The sequence below is a fragment of the Notechis scutatus genome, chromosome 3 (assembly GCF_049901735.1).
Source record: "Notechis scutatus isolate UNSWTSFEM ecotype Mainland chromosome 3, rNotScu1.2, whole genome shotgun sequence".
NCBI classification, from domain to species: Eukaryota; Metazoa; Chordata; class Lepidosauria; order Squamata; family Elapidae; genus Notechis; species Notechis scutatus.
In genome coordinates this window covers 41753153-41775426 of record NC_142011.1, presented here as the reverse complement: position 1 = coordinate 41775426, position 22274 = coordinate 41753153, and the positions used below count along the sequence as shown (strand labels likewise).

Genomic DNA, 22274 nt, shown 5'->3' with positions numbered 1-22274 from the left:
ATAATACAAGGTAGATAATTAAGTGCCAATCTCCAGCATTGTAAAGGGTTTAAGAGTGTTTTGAAAAGTTTACTGTACAATATGGTTAAAACCCCATATTGTACTTTTAGTTAATAGAACCTGAATTGATGGAGCTGAATATTGTTAGAAGCTTAAAATACCACCGTTTCGATGCTGATAAACACTGGTGCTTACTTTAAATTCTAAGCCTTAAATTACTATGCTTCCATGTTTACTTTATTGCTCTTTTAAGTATCATATTTTTAGCCTTGAATAAAAAAATAATGTTTGGTGTTGGCCTACTAAAGGGAGTGAATTACATAGTGTAGGCTTTTGTAACATTTTGTGACTAATGATTTGTAATGCTGAAATAATTATGGAGACTAAAAATTGCACTGGTAAACTAAGGAATCTCTTTTTAGTGGTTGTCCTCATTATCACTGAAAGTAATAAAATTAGAAAGAATTCGTTCCCAAATCTTTTCCCTAAGAGATTGTGATCACAAAGCAAGTGAATTTAAATTGATGTGTTATATAGTAGATAAATATATTTAAAATTGAATCAGTTTGAATCATGATAGGAATAATTAATTTAAGAAGACTGAGTTTCATTATATGGATTCTATTTATTCACTAGCCTGAAAGTTTCTAAAATTCACTAAGATGGATTCTTGATTGTGTGTGTGTTTGTGTTTTCAGTACTTTTATATTTCCACTATACTTTGAAAAAAGATGTATGTGAAAAATGCCTTTTAAAGATTCTTTTTATTAGAAATAACAATAACTGAGCACAGAGTTCTCTTTTAAAAACACAGGGAAATTATGTGCAATACATTTTTATAATAAATCTTACACTTTGGCCAGGTAGATTTTTTCATTTCTCCTTGGCATTCTTTATTGTTCTTTTTATCTTAGCATTCCAAAAAAGTCCCTCCTGGATTGATCTGTTTTTATTATATTTTATTTAGTGGTAACAAAGTCAGTCAATATTAATATTGTTAAAGCTGGCCTTGCTGGATGACCCTGGGAAAAGAAGCTCTATTTCATTATTAGGGAATAGCATTGACTTACTTAATTTTGATAAGATGATAGAAAGAAAATATCATTAACCCACAACTTTTTTGTGCACTCTATTGAAAGCTATACTTGCTTGGTCTGAGTACTTCCAAATGTGTACCTTTAAAAGTAGAATATTAGAACTCACATAGTCATTGCTAAGAAATCTGGGACTTGAAGGTTGTTATCTGGAGGATATCCTGATTGAAGAAGGCTGTTGAAAATGAAGATAATATAGTCTACTTTTCTGATGTACTTAGCTTATTCTATGTAGTTCTGCTCAATATTCAGTAGAGTCCCACATTCTGGATTTAAAAAGTGGAATTTAGTCTTCTGGCCTCACAAATGGTAATACGTATCTCATTTTATGTTGCAATGAATCCATTTGACATTTTGTAAAGTTGTAAATTCAGTTCATGTTTCTTACATGTTTAAGAAGACTCATCAAGCAGACAGTATTTAAAGAGATAGCAAAAGAGATCCAGAAATAAACTGAGCCAGAATTTTTTTCTGCCAGTTACCTTAATGACCTGTTGTGGCCCCAATTTCCGAGCCTATGCTGTCAGAGGAAGAGGACCTGGAAGATGAGGAGGAGGAACTGGGAATGCCTTCCTTCCCAGGACCTTCCTCTCTGGCAATGCCTTCCTCCCCAGGACCTTCCTCCCTGATAATGCCTCAGGTTCCATCAGACAACCGAGAGGAACAGCCTGAGATTAATCAGGAGGAAGGCATATCAGAGCACCCTCTGACAGGGAGTAAAGAGGAAGAGTGTTGGCTCGATCCTAAGCAGCGTCGTAGGGAGAAACGTGAGCAGCAACATAGGAGGTGTGGGAGGGTCAGAGAGTGAGCTGAGTCATTGAGCCACACCCCACAGGGGATAAAAGTGGGTGTGTTTTCTCCTGAAACTTTGTATGGGACAAAGTTTAACCTTACTTCAGATTTTCTTCGTGAATGACTATTTTTGTGGACTGCCTTGTGATTTTCTGTGAGTAAAACTTTATCAGTCTGGACTTGGCAGGCAGGACATGTGGGAATGCCAAGAATATTATCAGTTCCAAAGAATTAACTCTGTGAAGTCCGAACCAGCTTGCCTGCCTGTGTTGGTGTGAGTTTGTACTCTTTCATATTTTGGGAAAGAGGAAAGGCGAGACAGAACAATGACCTATGATTGTTCCCTATTTACCAGTAGCCTTTGACTCCACCCAGACATACTCACACTTAGAGGACTGCTTCCTCTCATATATTCCATTTTGGATTTTGAGATTATCTTGAAGAGTTATTTTTTAGTTGTTAAGGTAATAAAAAGAAGAATAACTACTCCTCTTCTATTTTGATTGCATCTTCTTTGAGAAGAGGATACTGAATAGAATAGAATAGAATAGAATAGAATAGAATAGAATAGAATAGAATAGAATAGAATAGAATAGAATTCTTTATTGGCCAAGTGTGATTGGACACACAAGGAATTTGTCTTGGTGCAAATGCTCCCAGTATACATAAAAGAAAAGATACATTCATCAAAAGTCAAGAATCATAATGATAGTCAGAGGGTACAATAAGTAATCACTGTATGTATTCTTCTAATAATTATGACGAGGATGAATAGGCAGGATTGAAATGGTGAACATGATATATCTTGATTTCACCAAAAAAATTAATAATGTTTATCATAGGATTCTGATTAGCAAATTAGTTGAATCAGGATTGGGTATCCACAATTAAGTGGATACATAAAATATTCAGTATCTACCTGTGCAATTTAAGAGTTGCATAACCTGAAAACAAACTGCAGGAGAAAATTGCACTTGATTTCATATTGATTTCTTACTACCCCAGATTCTTACATATGAACATCTGAAGGCATGTATAGCTGAAATAAATAAGTTATTCCTATTGCTACTCTTACTCTTACCCCTCAAGTTTTAGATTACACTCTCCTCTAGGAAGGATTAGATTTCCTATATTCTACATAACACTAAATGTGCTAATAGTGATAAATAATAATAAGCAATTGCTTACAAAAAATATTCTACCTTTGGCTAAATTTAAGCCACAGTACCATAAGTCTTTACCTTTCCTATTGTGCAATTATGCCTTTGATAAAAATATAAAAATCTGATATAATTAATAAAATGCATATTCTAAATAATTAAAATAACACTGATGTATACTCTTCTTTTGCTATTTGAAGGAAAGCTATTACAACATACGTATTTACAGAGTAGCTGCACTCCTGTTTTTAGAACACTGGCTCTTTTGCAAATGGCTTAGGCAAGTGAGAATTTTCTATAATTCTGTGTTTCTTTGGCAAAAAATAACTATGTTCGAATCATTTACCTTATGTCCACATTGTACTTCAATATAATTATTTGGGTCATCTTCCCCATTTAAGTTTTTTAATAGGATGAGTTACATAAAAAGAACTTAAACTGGTATTTCATTTTGATTACATATTGAGAGACCTTTTTATAGGAGAAAGTGTAGGTTGAGCTAGACCGGCAGTATGTCTGTAGTCAACCCTCCCTAAACACAATTGCAAGAAAGCAACTATGAGCATGAAAGGTATAACATTGGCTTTCTGAAGCATTCATAAATTTCTTGAATACAATATTTTCTGCAGATAATTATTAGACTTTCAAATCTGAAACCATTTATAGCGCTTGTATTCCTTGTTGTCAAGCAAAATTTTGCAGCAAAACAACATGGGGTTTTTAAGGATGTAGTAGTGGCCAGAAAAACTTATTTTTCAGTCACTGCAGGAAAGGTTCATTATGTATAAAGGGGAAACACTCAAATCCTATGCTTTTGAATTATTTTCATTTAATTCTGGAAAGCAGAGGATTTCATTTTTAGAGTTAATGCTTGTTCAAAAGAGAGAGGCCTATTTTGAAAGCTTGCTGGTTGGCTTTAAATGAATGTGTAAAGTGTTGGTGTTGGTGTTGATAGTACAGCTCATAGAGAGTAGTAAAGTTGCTGAAAAATAGGAAGACTCTAACAAAGGGTAGCTTGAGTCCATTGGAATCTAGTTCCAAATTTCTCATTGTTTAAATTTTTATTTATGGATCCAGAAGCACATATTGCTTCAGTAATGAACTCTAATTCCAGTTACTTTGCTTATGCACAGCTGTCATACTGTAGCTTCATATAGTATTTTCTTTGACTGAAAAAATGAGAGAACAACTAAATACTGTAGATTTTGGTATATTGAACCTTTTTGGCCCTACTTCTGGTTTATCTTTTCATGCCCACTTATCTATGAGCTATGATTGTCAACATAGTGCCTTGTTTCTGATTCCTCACATCTTTAATATATTTAATATATTATCATTCATATATACATCCATATTGAACCATATTTCTATGTCAGCATATATTTTATTCCTATGAGGTACATTCAGAATATATGTCCTTTATTGCTAGCACTATTTCTCTGTGTGTGTGTGAGCGGGTGGGAACGAGAGAAATTGCACTTATATAGAAATATGGAGATGCTCTATGGAATTAATCCATGAGCAAGTCACAAGATAACCTTGGACATTGGATATCAACTGCTATCATTCCCGATCAATCCATGAAGGCTTTTGAATTAAGAAAAAATAGTCCAATTGATCAGTATTGGAATAGTTTATGAACCAGTATAGGAGGAGTATAACATATCCTAAAGGAATTCAAGCTGGCTGCTATAATTTCTTACTTGGAAACAAACTAGTTAAACTTTATAATTGGACTAGTGTCATACATGCTTGGAAAAATAAACCCATTCATATGTTTTGTTGAACTCATGAAAGGTTGAAAATAAGTTTTCAGTAAAGAACCTGTTCTAAATCACATAGGTAAATATATATTATAAATATATATATTTATTCCTTTAGACCTTGGAGCATGGAAATGAAAGTCAAATAACCAAACTTAAAACTGTATTATCAGTTGAATATTCTGTTGTAGATTTTTGGCTTCAGGCAACTAACCGAATATATGTTTCCCATTTCCTTCTTTTCCAGACTGTGCAGTTTGTTCAGGGAATTTTTGTTGAAAAATATGACCCCACAATAGAAGACTCTTACAGAAAGGTAAAATACAAGTTATGTCAAATCATACCCTTTATTTCAATCAATGAACAGATATACATTTTATGCCTTACCTGAGATAAAATTACCTTACAAATATCAAGTTTCCATGCAATAAATCTTCTTATTGTGGGTGATTGGTTCTTTATACTGTACTGTACTTGTACTATACTATACTATGATATGCTATACACTATAAACTATACATATGCTTATACTTAGATTTCTTTTTTTCTGTAAAATGATAAAGATATGATCTAAACTGGAATCATGACCCTCAGGGAAAAAAAACCTTGATTCTTCTCCCATTTCATTTCACTGCCAACAATTAAACAAAAACAGATATTTGCTCCAAAGGTGGTGTTGGAGCAAGTTATATTCACAAGATAAATTGTTTTAGCAGTAATTTGTTGGTAGAGGGTAGGGAGTGGCCTTTGAAAGAAGTTCAAAGCTCTATCTAGTTTTACAGTTCTGTGTGAATTGGTTTTTCCCACTTTTGTATTTTCTGAAATAATCAGCCATCTCTCCAAAGCCAGGAGAGTTCATTATTAAAAGCCTGTTGCAGCCACATATCTTCATACCAACAATTACATGGAATGAAATTACAGTTAATGCAGGCTTGTTTTACAATATCAGATAAAATAAATTAATCAGAATTTGTCAAAGTTATTTACTTGCAGCATATAAATACATCACGTTTATGTGAAATGAAGATGCAATTTAAGATGGCTCCACCATAATAGTTAGAGGTTTTTTTAGAAAAATCTATATGCTTATAGAATTAGTATATTCTCAGCTAATATAAAACTTTTCAATTTAAAGTTAAGTTATTTGGGGAAAATATTGTTTTTTTCAGTATGTCAATTTTCTATTTATTGTAAAAGTAACACAAGCTAACTAATGAAAGATTTTTTAAATGAAGTAGGCAACTTATATTCCCCAATTATTTTTGGAGTAATTTGTAATTATAAGCCACAACATTTATACAATCCACAAGGTAGATAAAGTCATTTATAATTTCATTTCAGATATTTTTACTCTTGATTATAATACATGTCAACACTATCTAATAAAAACTTCTAAAAATAAGTGCTATTGTCCATTTGGATAACAGTTCCAGTCTACCAAGCTTGGCATATGAATAGTCAAAGACATGCTTTAATATGTTCAATTTCAAATTGGCAACCTATGGTAGAGCTAGAAAAACAACCTTCTTTGTTTTACAAACATTAGATATTACTGAATGAAACGATCTGAATAAATTCCTGCCAAGACCTATAGAAGTTTAGCAAAGATTGGGTTCATCCAATGCATTAAACCATAATATGGCTTTTTTTGTTTTGTTTCAGCTTAGCATAATTGTCCCCTTAGTAGTTGGGATGCTATGGCTAATAGTGTACTGTGCAAAACCTTATATTCAGCATAACATACCTAAGCAAACTGGTTTAGAGTGATATGCAAAGCACACTACTGAAAACTTTTCTGTTTTTCTACAAGTTAGAGAATTTGTAGAATAATAAATTATATTGATTAATCTGTGTATTTGTAAATGCCTGTGATCATGTCTCATCATAGTTGTGTGCTAAAGCACTGAATTTTTAATGCTTCAGTTGCGTGTCTTGTTTCTTTGCTTTTCAGCAAGTGGAAGTAGATTGCCAACAATGTATGCTTGAAATCCTCGATACAGCAGGGACAGTAAGTACAGATCTATAATAATTTTGAAATGCTTCCATTTGAAGACGGAAGCAAGAACATGAGATCCAGTGTTTTGGAGAAGGGATCTATCTTCCTTGGTCTAATTTTGCTTATAATATATCCAGGAATAGCTCAAGTCATACAGTTACATATTTAAGATTGCTTTTATGAGAAGTAAATAGAAATTTCATGATCTTGGGTTCCAAGTACAGAATTCCAATAGTATTTGTAAAAATATTTACATAATTCTGGAATAATTTAGTTTTGCTTAACTATGGCTTAACTGGCTGTTCCTTATTAGACTCATACCAGACCAACCTGTTATACCAACCTGTTACTGTCATTAGCTAGGGCTATTGTCAATTGCAAAGCAGGTAAATATGGAGCTAATTCTCCATATTAATATTAATCTTCCTGAATTTTAATACTGCTTTGCTCTTTACAGCAGAAGTGAATAGATTTGAAGTGATGTATTCCCACAATATATGGTCTGACTACAGTTTTCTAAAGCTAGCCGCTTATTTCATCTGTGCTGTTTGAATGTGTACAAAAGAGAAGAAAGAAGAGTCTAGTTGGACTATTACACAGTTGTCCTTCACTAAAAAAAATAGAGGCACCCTCATGTACTGTATGTAAAATATAAGATAACTCCTAAATTAACTTTAGCTTTAGAACATTGTTTGGGATACTTTTTTCATTTCTAAATTTTCAAAAGTTACATTGAAATAATTGATATAATTAAAAATACATCCGCATGCTTCATTGGTTTTCTGGAAGAGCAGAGTGATAATTTCAACATTAACAATGGCACTTTTGTCTCTGGTTTAAGATGAGATAACTCTGTTGAATAATTAATTTTTAAATATATGTACATATTCATTGCAGGAGCAATTTACCGCAATGAGGGATCTGTATATGAAAAATGGTCAAGGATTTGCACTAGTTTATTCTATTACAGCACAGTCCACGTTCAATGACTTACAGGACCTGAGGGAACAGATCTTAAGGGTCAAGGACACTGAAGATGTAAGTAAATAGGATTTTTGTCTTGTGATCCATTGCATTTTTAAACAAGGCAGCATCTGTTTTTGTGCAGTGTCTATGTGACTGAAAAACTGTTCTAAATATTTTGTATGAGGCAATAACATTCTTGATTGAACATTTCATTTATTTATGTGGTTATTACTGGAGAATTAGTCACCAAAGTTGAATGGGCACTGAACTCTGGAAAAATTCAAATCATGTAATAAAGGGTCACTGCATACCTTTTGCTCGAGACAAGTAACCCTTAAGCTAGATGCCCCGTCCTGTCCTCCCATCAGCTTCCACTGAACTATGTTGCTACTGTTCTCAAAGACTCATGTAGTTCTATTATTATTATTACTATTATTTTTACCTAGAGATGCATTTTCATTCTCAATAGGAAATGTTGTTTCTAATTACACTCACAACTATTTAGTCTTCAAAATTTGTGGCTTTTTTAAAAACTGTATGAAATTATTGGTAACAATACAGTAAATAATCCTTCAATAATTTATAGCAACACAGATTTTTTTTTTCTTTCTTATACTCTTAATTTGGAGAAAGTGACTCTTCCAGAATGTAGCTTAATGACAGAGCATTCAATTCCATTTGATGAGAATGAAATTCATAGATCATAGAATAACAAGGTTGAAAAAGACCTTAGTGGTCTTCTCCTCCAACCCCCTTGTTCAAGCAGGACACCCTATACTATTCTGGACAAGCAGTAATCCAATCTCTTCTTGAAAACTTCTAGTGTTGGAGGACCCACATTTTCTGGAGGCAAGGCATTCCACTGGTTAATTGTTTTCACTGTCAGGAAATTTCTCCTTAATTCTAGGTTTAATGTGTCTGTGATAATCTTCCACCCGTTACTTCTTGTCTTGCCCTCAGATGCTTTGGAGAATAGATTGACTTCCCTCTTCTCTGTAATAGCCCACTGAACATTGGAAGACTGTAATCATGTCACTCTTAGTTCTTCTCTTTATTAAACTAGACTTACCTAGTTCTCACAACCATTCATATGGTTTAGCTTCCAGACCCTGTATCATTGTTGATCTTTTCTGCACTCTTTGTAGCTCCTCAGCATCTTTTTTTGTATCATAGAACCAGAACAGTATTCTGAATATGATGCAGTATTCCAGTGCTGTGTGGTGTTACCAATGCAGTATAAAGTGGTACTATCACTTCATGTGATCTTGAAACTATCCCTCTGTTGATGTAGCCTAGAATTGCAGGGTTTTTTGTTTTTTTTTGGCAGTTGCAGCACACTGCTAGTTCATACTGAAGTAGTTGTCCAGTAGGACACCCAGATCCCTATTACAGTCATTTGTGTTGAGCCAGGTACTACGTATTTTTTATCTCTGTGTTTGGTTTTTCTTGCCTAAGTCTAAAACCTTTTCTTAGCACCGAATTGCATTTTGTTAGATAGGCCCAGTGTTCAAGTTTATTAAGATCCTTCTGTATCTTGAGTCTATCTTCTAAAGTGTTGGCTATTCCCCCCAGATTGGTTTTATCTGCAAATTTAATGGGTTCTCTATCTATCCCCTCATCTAAATCATTTGTGAAGATGTTGAAGAATACTGGGATAAGCCTGGGGTATTCCACTGCATGATTTCCTCCATGTAGATGTAGTTCTATTGAAGACTACACATTGAATCTAGTTAGTCAGTCAGTTGCAATCCATCTTTTGGTGATGCTATCTATCCCACATTTTTCTATCTGACTAAGAAATAGGCTGTGTCGATTGTCTTACTGAAGCCTAAGAAAATTATGTCACAGTATTTCCCCTATCTATTAATTAGACACTTTGTCAATTGCCTTACTGAAGTCTAAATAAATTATGTCCACAGTATTTCCCCAATCCACTAATTTAGCCATTTTGTAAAGAAAAAAAGCAATAAGATTTGTCTCGCATGATCTGTTTGTATCAAACCCATATGGACTTTTAGTAATAGCTTTGGTCATTTTTTAGGTGTTTGCAGGCTCTTAGTTATTTTTTCCAGGATTTGTCCAGATATTGATTCAAGCTGATTGATCTGTAATTTCCTGAATCCATTTTCCCCCTTTTTGAAGATTGTAACTACATCAGCTCTTTTCCAGTTCTCTGGTATTTCACTAGTACTCCAAGAGTTTGGAAATATTATATTCAGTGGTTCCGAGATCACGTCTGCCAGTTCTTTCAGAACTCTGGGATATAATCCATCTGATCCTGGCAGTCTTAATTCATTCTTCAAAGAATTACCTAATCCTTTCTAAATGAATTTCTTCACATACTTAATGCATGTAATATGTGATGTTGTCAGTTTGTCTGGCCATTTTGCTGAATTTGCTTTATAACCAATTTAGGAAACAGTTCTATGACTTTTGGCAATACTTTGCGTTAAGACGGATTTGGCTATACTGCTGAATCCAAATTGTGCTTTTTTCTACATATGTTTTTCTGTATTATTTCTTAAGTTGCTACTTAAATAAAAATATTGATGTACATTTTCATTATTAATAATAATTATCAAGAATTCTGAACTTGTTAAGTGCTTATCAAAGACATACATGCATAATGGAGCCTTGGTGGCACAGTGGTTAGAGTGCAATACTTCAAGTTCTCCAACTTCAATTTGGCAGATCAAATCCCACCAGACTCAAGGTTGACTCAGCCTTCCATCCTTCCGAGGTGGGTAAAATGAGGACCCAAATTGTTGGGAGCAATATGTTGATTCTGTAAACTGCTTTGAGAGGGCTGTAAAGCACTATAAAGCAGTATATAAGTCTTAAGTGCTATTGCTATTATCTCAGGCTTCAGAAAACGGCATTGACCCAATATATTTCATAAAACTGCTTACTACTATATCTTTTATTTATGTGTTTATTTTATTGGATTTTCTATATACTATTCTAGGCAGAAAAATCTGAGCAGTTTACAGTTCTGTGTTAAATTGTAGCATTACAATCAATAGTTCACCACACCTCTGCCCACAACAGACAATAGAACTAAACTGCTCTAATTCCATCCGTTTAGAACACTTACTTTCTGGATGTTGTTTCACCTTCCACTTGTCTCAAAAGGCCCACTGAAAAAGCCTGGTCTTTAGAAACTTAGTACATAAGTCTTGTAGCAAGGTAGGGAAGGCTATTCCAGAGACAAAGGATTGGCCCTGAGAAGGCACAGCAGCAGAGTTCTTAATAATGATGTTCTTTCTGTGACTGGACCTATGATAAACCTTCTCTCCCTGAGTTCACAAGACAGGCAGATTCCAGCTGGAGTGAATATTGTGTTATAAAGAATCCCAAAAAAACAATGTATTTGTTTACTGCAGGTTTTTTCATTGACCTAAATCTATCCTTATTTCCTCAAGAGTATTTTATGATGGAAGTTGTGATTCTGACAAAAAGGCATCCAGTCTTTTGCGTCTTGGGAAAAGAAAGTTGGAGAAAAGGCATGTTTAACTTTTGTGCTTAGAGTGGTTGTACAAAATTTTATGTTCAGAAGTAATGTTTCTGTTACTTAGTTTGGCCCAGCATCATTTAGTATTTGAGCTTTTTTTCTGTCATATTTGTAAACATTTGCTACTGTTCCATCCAAAGTCTAGTGATATGAATGCTAGTGTTTATGTGTGTGTGAATATAAATATCTTAATGAAATAACTCATTTTCCAGCCAAAATAACTGACCTTCTTTCTTTTCTTTTTCTCTTTATGGTGAACTATTTACTTACTTATAGCATTAAGCTTTGGTAGAAGCATGAACACGTTGCCAATTATTACTGTAGACAGGGAAAAGACATCACTATATTTGTTTCATAATATGAGCATCTCCCTGCCTTCCTATGAGGTGAAATGCTATTTAGTATTTTATTTACTAAATGGGATAACAAGTAATGATAACAAAAATATATTGTTGTACTGTACCCTTTTCCAACACAGCTATTATACTATAGTCACTACTGTTCACTGTATAATCCAAGTTGAATGTGGTTTGGAATACACTATATTATGACCTGATAATAGCATTCCATTATGAACAGCCGTTCTAGATTAGATTAAATGCCCACTTTATTTAGTGTTCTGCTTCTATTAGTATGCCTAAAGCTAGAATACTGTGTATTTTTCCCTTTCCCAAAAATTGAAATAACTAAGGCTGCAGCTGAAAGTGAAGACTACATAATTCCATTGCAAATGGAAATATTTTTAATAGGAAAAATATCAAGAATTCAGTAGTAGATCCTAGAAATATCAATTTACCCAAGATATCCATTATTTTGGCAGTACATTTTACTATGAATGTGATAGCATTGATCTAATCTGGTCTTTCCCAGGCATTCTACAGTTGAACCTCAAATGAGAAATTGGGATCTAACTTTACTTTGTCTGAAATGGAACCATAATTTTGTTTTTATGAAAACTTCCCTGCTACGAAGATGAATAAAATTAATGAATGAGTGAAGTTTTCCTTCAAATTTTCTCTGTCAGAGTAGGGAAGTTAAAATGGAGAAGTGGAACTGGATAACATCTGTCTAACAAATTAGATCTGACAAGGCAGAAGATGGCTTTATTTTGAAATCAGAAAATACTGTATTTAAATTGTTATTGAAGAAAACCTATTAAAATTCATGAGTAGAGGGATTTTAGTTGCGTATTTCTGCATTGTTTCATTTTCTTTTCTATAAGCCTTTGCTACCTATTCTGATTTAAGTAGATATATAAAAAAGTACACGTAAAACTAATCTTCCTTAAAATAGGGATGATTTTTCATGTAGACCTTTTGAAATCCAATTCTTTTCTAAGCATTTAAAGTCATATAGCTCGTGAAGCTGTTTTCACCCATGAAGTGAGACACTTATCAGATGATACATCAAATGAATTAGATTGAAGACTAGTTCCATAATTCTGCTTGTTTCTGATTTTCCTTTTTTACTAACACATTACTTGTCAGGCTTTAATACGCTAAAATGTTCTCATTTATACTGTTGTGAATGGTATTGCCAAGGGACATGAATGACTACCTTAAAAATATAGGATAACTTCTTTTAATCAAAATGCTTTCTCTTCTATTCGGACTATTTACATTTTCAAAACAATGTAAATAGTCAATTTGAAATAAATACTATCAGTGTGTAGTAGTTGAGAATATGTAGCACTGCAATCTTCATACTTAAATTCAGAATCTATTCAATATTCACTATTAGTTTGTAATTTGAAGCACAGGTATACAAGCTAAAATGACAGATTTGCACAAAGTATAAAAAGCTTGCCGAGAGGCAGGTCCTATTCATGTTCATCACTTACTTATCTGTCTCCTACAAAAAAGCAAATTTTGGCAATGTGTGGAAGTTCTCTCTATATCTGATTGTCACCCACAATTGGAAAGTCCATTATCATTCTTCATAGATAAACATGGATTTTCCCATACCCTGTCCAGTTAGCCAGGCTTAAAACATGCTGTTAGGACCAATATTTCTAGAGTAATCTCCTTTTTTCTTTCCATTCTCTCATTCTGTGGGTCAGGTTTTAATTGTAATAGTCAGTCCAGCCTCATGTACTGAATGTTGGTTCTCACTAAAAAATTCAGTGACAGCAGTTTTTGTATTTGTTTCTTAATATAATGGAGAAAACAACTCCTTTAGATGTTCATTTTATAGACTTGCTAGTAAGTACAGAATTGTGCTTGCTCTCAGATTCATTATTTACATTTTTGTTTATAATCTTAAATTGTCTGTGCTCATGCCAAGCCTTAGAGATAATTTCTTTTGTAAAATCCTTCAGCTTTTTACCTCAGCTCCAATTCTTTATGAAGTGCCATCCTTTTCTAGAGTAAATAAATGTTTAGGGTATTGTATATTTTATAGATTGCATTCTCATCAAACTCTAGGAACTAATGTGGAGGAAAGTAGTCCTCTGTAATTTCCTCCTTTGTAATTTCCCACCTCAAAGATCCATAATTTGGCAGGCCTTTATCAAGGGAAGCTCAATGTCTATTATTCAAATATATGAATGGTATATGAAACTGGGGTTGAAGTTCAAAACTTGTGTCAAAGATTCTCCTATTTTCATGAACTCATTGGGATTTATACATCTTCTTTTGATGTTTGGATTGAACAGCAGAGCATGCAAATGTAATCTAATTAAAATAAAATGTAATTCAATTTTCAATTCAATTCAGTTTGAAATAGAATGCAAAATCAGAACATTAAGGGACGGACTGCAGACTCTGACAGACTGCATTTCCTCAGAAATTCATAATGTTCTTGCAAATTTCAGTCTATTGTATATTTCATTGAATCTGTGGGATATTTTGGAGGAAGGGAGAAGCAATATTTGTTTTGCTTTTTTGAACTAATGGGCATTTACAGTTTGCTTACTGTAATTAATATTTTCAGAACTGAAAATAGCTTGATTTTGATTGGTCAATATTTCAGCGCTTTTTAAAAAATACATTATTTGCTTGTGTAAAATTTTCCTTTTAGTCTTCACTCCGGCAGTGGTCAAAGAGAGGAACAAGAGATCTCTGTTGATGAAAATAATTAATAATAATGCATTTTAATATATTCTGTTCCACATTTTGTTTCTGCAAACATAACGTGTCAATAATGGTGATTATATTATAGAATTGGTTGCAAAACAAATAGCTAGAGATGTCTACCCATTATACAATCTCTTGGGGGGAAATATGGGTGTATTAATATCTACTAGCTTTCCCCCTGGGAATCAAAGCAGTGTATGGTGCAGTATTTTAATTTTATGCCCACAACAGCAATTCTGTGTGGAAAACTTGACTGAGAGAGCATGATTAGCCCCAATCACTTAGATGGATTCAGAGGGAACTAGAATATCCCTTGTCACAAGTTCAGCATCTCAGTTAATGTGCTATCAGACTTCACAAACTCCTTTGGGGGATTATATCTCAATTTAATGAAGATTAAAATTGAGGGTCTTGTCTGTCTATCTGTCTACCTGTCTTTTTTGTTTTAACTGAATTTTTCACCTTCACCCACCTTGGGGTGGTGGGAGGAAAGCTTATAATAGTAATAATAATGTATAGCTGAACAAACACAAAACCCCTGTATTCCTTAGGAATTAAATGAAGTAGATCTGTAAACTAAAGATGGGATTGTGCATTAAACACCAGCAAGGAATCAGAAAGCAAAACCTTTTTATCTTTTGATATTATCCTGATTACACTGCCCTGATAATTATGAATTGTTTTGGCAACTATTAAATAGAAGGTATAAACGTTTGGAAAGTTCATTGACATGCTTACTTTCTCATGACAGGAGACTAGCCAGCAATTTTTTTTCAGGCCAGCCCAAAGTAAGGAACTTAAAAGCATTTATTTTATCGTCAGTTACACATATATTTCTTTTCTCTTTGGACAGGTTCCCATGATTCTGGTTGGCAATAAATGTGATCTGGAAGATGAACGAGTAGTTGGCAAAGAACAGGGACAGAATTTAGCAAGACAGTGGTGTAACTGTGCCTTTCTAGAGTCATCTGCAAAGTCTAAAATCAATGTTAATGAGGTAATATTGGTTGATTTTTCAGAAGGCATTGTATTAACTGGCTTGTAAGCATGAATATATTTTCTATTTGTATAGTTCTATTGCATTTTGCCAGTAGAATCTCTCAGAAATGTTCCCTTTAATGTGCCAGTCTGAAAGAAGCTTTTCAGATAATTACCATTGATATTTTTGTTTCAAAAAGTGAGAATTGCACCATCAAAGCATATAAGTCTACATTGCTACCTGTTAATATTTTCTTCTCTAATGCATAAGTGATAATAAATTCTATGATTTCATAAACAAGCAAAACAAATAACTTAGGATCTTTGACTCCTGATGAGCAGATAGAAGTATTCTTATTAAATTATCATTACCCAGGTATTTTGAAAGCAGTAGCATTGTTTTTTATTTATAACTTTACAGTATTGATAGAAACTGTTTGGTGCCTTCAGTGAATGGTTAATTATACAGGGCTTCTTCCTTTCATATATGTATGTATTGTTACATATGTATATATTAAATGATATGCTGTATTTTTTTACATTCTTTGACTTGGATTGTTAGGTAACAAATTTATAATGCCACCTAATTCCACTGGCTCTAGATAGCAAAATAATAATTCAACATGCCTACACACATCTCATGAATATCCATGAGCATAGTTTTAACATTTTAAAAATGTTTAAGGTATATGGCACACTCTTTCTTGTCATCCATGCTGTTGCATTCTGGGTCAAATGTGGTTTTTCATCTATTATTAATAACCATCCTGCAAGAGGAGATTTGTAGTAATCCAACTTTGAAATTACTATAGCCTGAGTTCACTCTGCTAAATATAATAAACGTACTGTCTAACATTGATGCCACATCAAGGAGGACCCACAAGTTGTGAACCTGGTCCTTAAAATTGAGTGTAGCCCTGTCCAAGTAAAGTGGGCCGTTTTCACAACAGGATCAGCAAGATGTTAAATAAGTGCCTGAATCATAAGACATACAGGGCAATTTTGCCTAAGTTGCCATCCTGGCTATAATAATGAATGTTATGCAAGATTGGTAGTAATGTGTCTTGATAAGACTAAAAAGCACTCCAAAAGTTAACAAAAGTTATCCCAGGAGAGTATAAGTATTGCCTATTGATTAATAAGCTCAGCACAGACATCATTAAATTAAATAGACATTCTCATCTAGTGAATGAGATTTTTAATGTCGGATAGCATTTATTTTGAAGATGAAAATATGTACTCCGTCATTTTTCTTGTCGCTCTTCTCTTTCTCATCTCTTGCTCTGATTTATTTTTCTTTTTGAGAAGACTAGTCAAGTTTCTGTACTGACCTTTAATATTCTTTGGACTCTGCCAAGACTGTGGAACTGCTAAAGATTGCATTATTATTTTATGTTTTGGAAAGAAGTGACTTCCTCTTGTAATTTCCATTTTTCAGAATCCAAAAGAGCTGTTGTCGTACTTGCTTTGATTTTCTTAAACAAGAGCCACTATGGAAAGCATACTTTGTCAATCTAGTTCTGAACAGTAGAATAAAAGAGGACTCAGCCTTCCTTCCTTAGGAAAAGAAAATTGGACTCTGGTTCCCATCCTTCACAAGTAGAATAGTAAAAAAAAAAAAAATCAAATCTAAGTGTGAATTATAAACTTAAAGTCTAACATATCTGATGGATAGCATTTCTAGGAGCTCATTTTTTTCTTGCAATCAATATTTTTTAACAAATTAAATACCTTATTCTATCGTTTGAGAGTATGAAGTTAAGGCTTAAATATGCTACCTGCTTTTGCTTATAGTATCAGAGCATTTCAACCTCCCAGGATACATTATTTCAAGTCTCACTTTTCATAGTACTATTGAATGAGTGATTACCAAAATCATATAAAATATTTCACACAATCTTAAAAGGTCTCAACAAACCCAACTGGTTTTAACACATTGCAGTTAATTGATAAAGTGTTTGTAATCTGTGTCACATCTAAATTGAATCTGCATAACTAACCCATCTCCCCCCCCCCACATCTAATCCCAATTTAAATCTTCCAGTACATCAGTGTAACCACTTTGTGCATTTGTTGAAGTGAGTTGCAGCTCACAAAAGTTTATATTTTTTAATAAAACGTATTAAGGGAAGGATTATTTTTTCTTTTTTGGGGGAGGGGGGATTTGGAAATACTACATTATATAGGGCTTTCGGGATTTAATATTCCTCTCATTTACTAGAAAAATGGATTGTGTTGCACAAACCATGAAGCAAATGATGATTTCAAAGGAACCTTTTAACTCTGAAGTTCATGTTACCAGATTCTACATTTTTGTAAAAGGTGGATTTTTTTGAGTGAAGGTGAAAGACATGGAAACAAAATAGGAGGATCCTTGAAACAGCCAGATGTAAGAGGATTGTACTAATTCACTTCCTTACGTCTGGTTCAAATATTTTGAATGTGTTAATAAATGATTAGTAGTAAAGATAGAATGTCTTTGAGGCAGCATTATCAGAAAATATAGTAGGTGCTGTCTGCTTATTCCTCCAAAATCTTTTCTCAAATCTGTTCATTGCAGTCTTTGACCTCTAAGCTTTATGAACATCTAGCAAGAAGCAGTCAGATTGACCTTATTAGACTGCTGATATGTTTTGCTTGGCTGATTGCAGAAACTCATATAACTGTTTATAGAATGCTATTGTATTGAGTAAAAGAGATGCTGGTTTTATCATGCTTTTAGAAAATGCTTGGTTATACCTTAGGGCTTTTAAAGATAATATTATTATTTAAAGATAATATCAAGGCACTAATTTCTGGATTTTGCAGTTCACAAAATACTAAAGCTTGCTGGAATCTTCAGAGCATTCAGGGTTGGAAGAGAAAAATGAGTTAAATTAGGTTTTAATTGGATATATATAGCGTCCTTGGTGTTCTCTGAGCTTAGATTACTTATACTGATGACGTTACCCAGTTGGGTAATGAAACATCTACAAGCAAATCACCAAGTTAAGAGAGCACAGATAACTTTGCCTTAAGTGAAGTGAAGGTTGCATTACTACAGAGTTGACTTTTATAAGAACTGTGTCTGCAGTCTCTGAGAAAGGAAAGTGCTTTTATCCCCCAGACTATACCCACACCAATAAAATGTGACATTTGTGTTTATATGATAGGTAGTTGCATATACAAGATGATCTATCTCCAAGAGCAGTGCTTTGCACGTGAAACACTTTGGCATTAATGATTTGATAGGTTTATCTCAAAATGTCTTAGAACAGCTTTTGTTGTGAAAGATTGACTATTCTCAGAAAGTATTCATATGTCCTGCAAAATTAACTTTCTTATAAGAGAGAGAGAGAGAGAGAGAGAATGAGAAGGGGAGACAAATAATAGTATCATGGTGTTCTGTATACAGAATTTACACATGGACGCATATCACGTTTACAATTGCCAGTAAAACGGTATTAATTTTATAAGGATTTTTAGGATATGATGCTGTCTTTGTTGAAGCAATACCCATTTAAAGTAATGGGAATATTTTTAAGAGCACTTTTTGTTTTGTATTGCATGTGCATAGTTTCCATGGTTAGGAAAGTCCCAGTAGGAAATCAACTAAATCTTTGTTTTAACTGAATGCGTTTTTGTGACAAACTCTTCTTTCTGACATCAGATTTCTTTCCATTTCTTTCTCACTTGATAACAGCACAAAGCTTATTAGACGAATTTTTGTAAGAAATTTTCATTCTATAAAACCTATTTCTCTAATTGCTCTCGGTGCTTTTTCCCCCTCTTTCTTTTGTAGATCTTTTATGATCTTGTCAGACAGATAAATAGAAAAACACCAGTGGAAAAGAAGAAGCCTAAAAAGAAGTCATGTCTGCTGCTTTAGACCGACAGCATGCAGCAGCTCTGAGCCAGGTAAGCAAACACATTCCCTTCAGGTTTGTCAAAACTTGGGAACTTCTAGACGGGTTAGACTTTTGAAGTTCTCTGTCAGCATGGCTGAACAGTCAAATCCAATTATTCTTTTCCTGAGACATGTTTCCACTGACTTTACCCTGAAGCTACTCTGTTATGTAAGGGCAACTGTGGACTGTGGAAAAGAAGCTGCAGTGGAACTGAAAGCTGTTTTCTGTAAAATTTTGGCAAGCATTCTTTCTTATTCAGTACTTTAGATAAAGATCATCTTTTAGTTGCAGAAGATCTCGATGCAAAACTTTCACACTGTAAACATGACACGCACAACGTTTGGTATAGTGTTTTCTTCTGATAAACTATTCTTCGTTTATATACTGTACCTTCTTTAGCCAGTATCCTGCCACAAATGCTTTTTTTCTATTATAGATAAGTGTTTCAGGATTACAGTAAATCCTAGGATGTTCTTTTCCTCCCTATTCCTTGTTTTATTTGTCATTAGTTTTCTATCTCAGTGTTCTGTCCATCTCTTCACACATTTCTTAGAAGGCTTGATTACAGTTTTAATCTACAATCTCTAAAAGGATTAGCATAGTATATAGATGGCAGGCCAATAATTTGTAAACAGATTTAGTAGTTGAGTAGTTTAAAATGCTTTTTGCCTGCTTTGTAAGGGAGGGAAATTAATATTGTTATATTAATCAGCATTCAACCAGTGAGGATGTAATGCATATATTATTACATTTTTTTCTGAGGCATTTTTTTCTTAATGTTGTGTTACTTTTTTTAAAAAAATATTTTGGTATTTTGTATTTTAACTTTCCTTGAATAAACTAAATACAAGCTCTAGAAGGTGTTTCTGCTCATGTGATTTATCTTTCCTGCTTAGTGCAAGAACTGAAACTTAGGGATGGGGGTATACGCAGTTAAGGTCAACATCTATTGTCCAAGTTCCATCTCTGGTACTCTTGTGCATTCGGAGGAAAATGGGGTCTTGAATTGAGGTCTTTTGAGAAGTCAGAAATTTGCATAATTATTTGTAACATTTTAGTTGATTCAGTGAAAATAGATTTATTGAATTAAAATATTTATATCCCAACCTTGATGAAAAATGTTTTATGATGAATATGTATCATTATTAGCAAAAGATGCAGTTAATAACATAAAGGTAAAGCAGCAGCTGCAGAAATCATATACCATCCTCTTCATACCCATCTCTCAACTGCTGTCTCATATCCCATACCATTCCAGAAGGCCCATCACCCTCAGGACTGACAGTTGGGAATCCCCCTTATGTGTATGTCTGCTTGTACTCAAGTTTACAGTGATTAATCCATTAACAAATATGAGAAAACTATTTTAATCAGTGCTAAGTCTATATCAATGAAACATCTTTATGGAGGAAGTTTCCAATTTTTGGAGTATTGATACAGAAAGGACAGGTTCTTCTGTAGATATCTGTCCTTCTTTCTGAAACTTGAGTCATGGGGTGTAATCTGGAAAGTAAAAAAAAAAAAAAGATACTTTTTCCAGTTTAATTAACTTGAGATGTATTGGACAACAAGTCCAAGAATTCCCTGCCACTGGTGCTGATTGAAGATGACTGGTAGAAGGCTCAATGCTCTTTCATGCTGCTACAGTGAACAAGACTCTTGGTAGCTCACATTACACTATTTTGACTTGAATGTTAATTTTTCCCTTTGACTTCTTTACCTAGGATCGCAGGAATGAAGAACTGTTGCCTAATTTGGAAAGTGCCAGCATTCCAGAAGTTCAAAAAAGCTATATCACAAATTGACATCATATCTGAAGAGGCTTCTGTTTTTATATATTATGTGAAGAAATTAGATCTTACAATGGTTTGCACAAAAGCCCCTGAGGAAAAAAATAAGAAAATAAAATTGCTCTGTATATCTCTTGGAATTAAAGACAATAGTACTTCTCTTTTGCAATAGTTAACAAATGTGATAATAAATATAATTGACTCTAGTTGTATGATTATACAAGAGCATGGATGCATTTCAAATGTTAGATATTGCTACTATAATTTCATATTGACCTCTTCCCATAATCCTGTGCCCATCAAGCACTAAAAATGATCAGTCATTAATACTTGATATCTATCATGATAGATATAACTATACAAATTTTACTGTTCATACTCACTGCAGCGATAATTTTCCAAGTCATTGACTTCATTTTATATTTAAAAAGTTATGGACTATCATTTTCATTCTGCCCTATATTCTAATTAAAATTGTGCATTATGCTTTGGAAACAAATGGGTCTTTTATAGGAAAATAAACTGGGATAACTGATTTCTATGGCTTTGAAAGCTAAAATATATAATATACTAAACCAATTCTAATATTGCTTCTTGTGTTTTACTCTCACGGATTAAATTACAGCTTTTATGATTGATTAAATTTTAGTACATTTCCACTTTGTTTGTGTGTTACTCTTTTAGGTTGCAAGTCTCGATTTTTAATTGAAAAAGTGAAAAATGTTTGTAATAATAAATACAAGTACACTAGTAACTCCTATTTTGGTTGTACCAGAACCAGCATATGATGAAAGCAGAAGTGGTTTGAAAATGCAGTTAAGAGTGTTTGTATAAGTAAACAATCATTAAAGAATGCCCACCATTGTATTAGACAAACACAGAAACTAAAAAGTAATAGTAGATACAAATAGACAGGATGGACCAGTAGATTATGAATGTAGGTACCTTTTAAGTTTTAATTCTGGAAACTATAATACATTCTTGAATTCTATAATACAAATCTGTTGAAAAACTGTGGTTTTGAATAATGAATAATGGCTACAATGCAGTAGGAATGGGAAGGACATTTAACATCATCAGACTTGTATTTTTGCCTACAATTCAGGTTCATATGTGTCGTCCATAATGAGACTTGTCCTTAAAAGTTCCAATAAACAGTATTCATGTGCCACCTAGTGGATATAAAAACAGAGTAAGCTTTTCACCATTGGAGAAACTTTGACTGTAATATTGAAAAATATTGGTAATTTGTGGAAATATTGC

At 33.5% G+C, this 22274-nt stretch overlaps 1 protein-coding gene across 3 annotated transcripts in view; it reads left to right on the top strand.

The window, feature by feature from the left end:
- Positions 1-21668, top strand: part of RAP1A (RAP1A, member of RAS oncogene family) — an 87440-nt gene extending 65772 nt beyond the window's left edge. For all 3 annotated transcript variants that reach the window (XM_026675181.2, XM_026675180.2, XM_087959588.1), the window contains 6 exons: positions 5057-5125; positions 6761-6817; positions 7703-7843; positions 15210-15353; positions 19116-19231; positions 20946-21668. In XM_026675181.2, the coding sequence (XP_026530966.1) occupies positions 5057-5125; positions 6761-6817; positions 7703-7843; positions 15210-15353; positions 19116-19202 (498 nt within the window). In that variant the 3' untranslated portion in view covers positions 19203-19231; positions 20946-21668. The remainder of the gene's footprint in view (positions 1-5056; positions 5126-6760; positions 6818-7702; positions 7844-15209; positions 15354-19115; positions 19232-20945) is intronic.
- Positions 21669-22274: the final 606 nt, after the last annotated feature.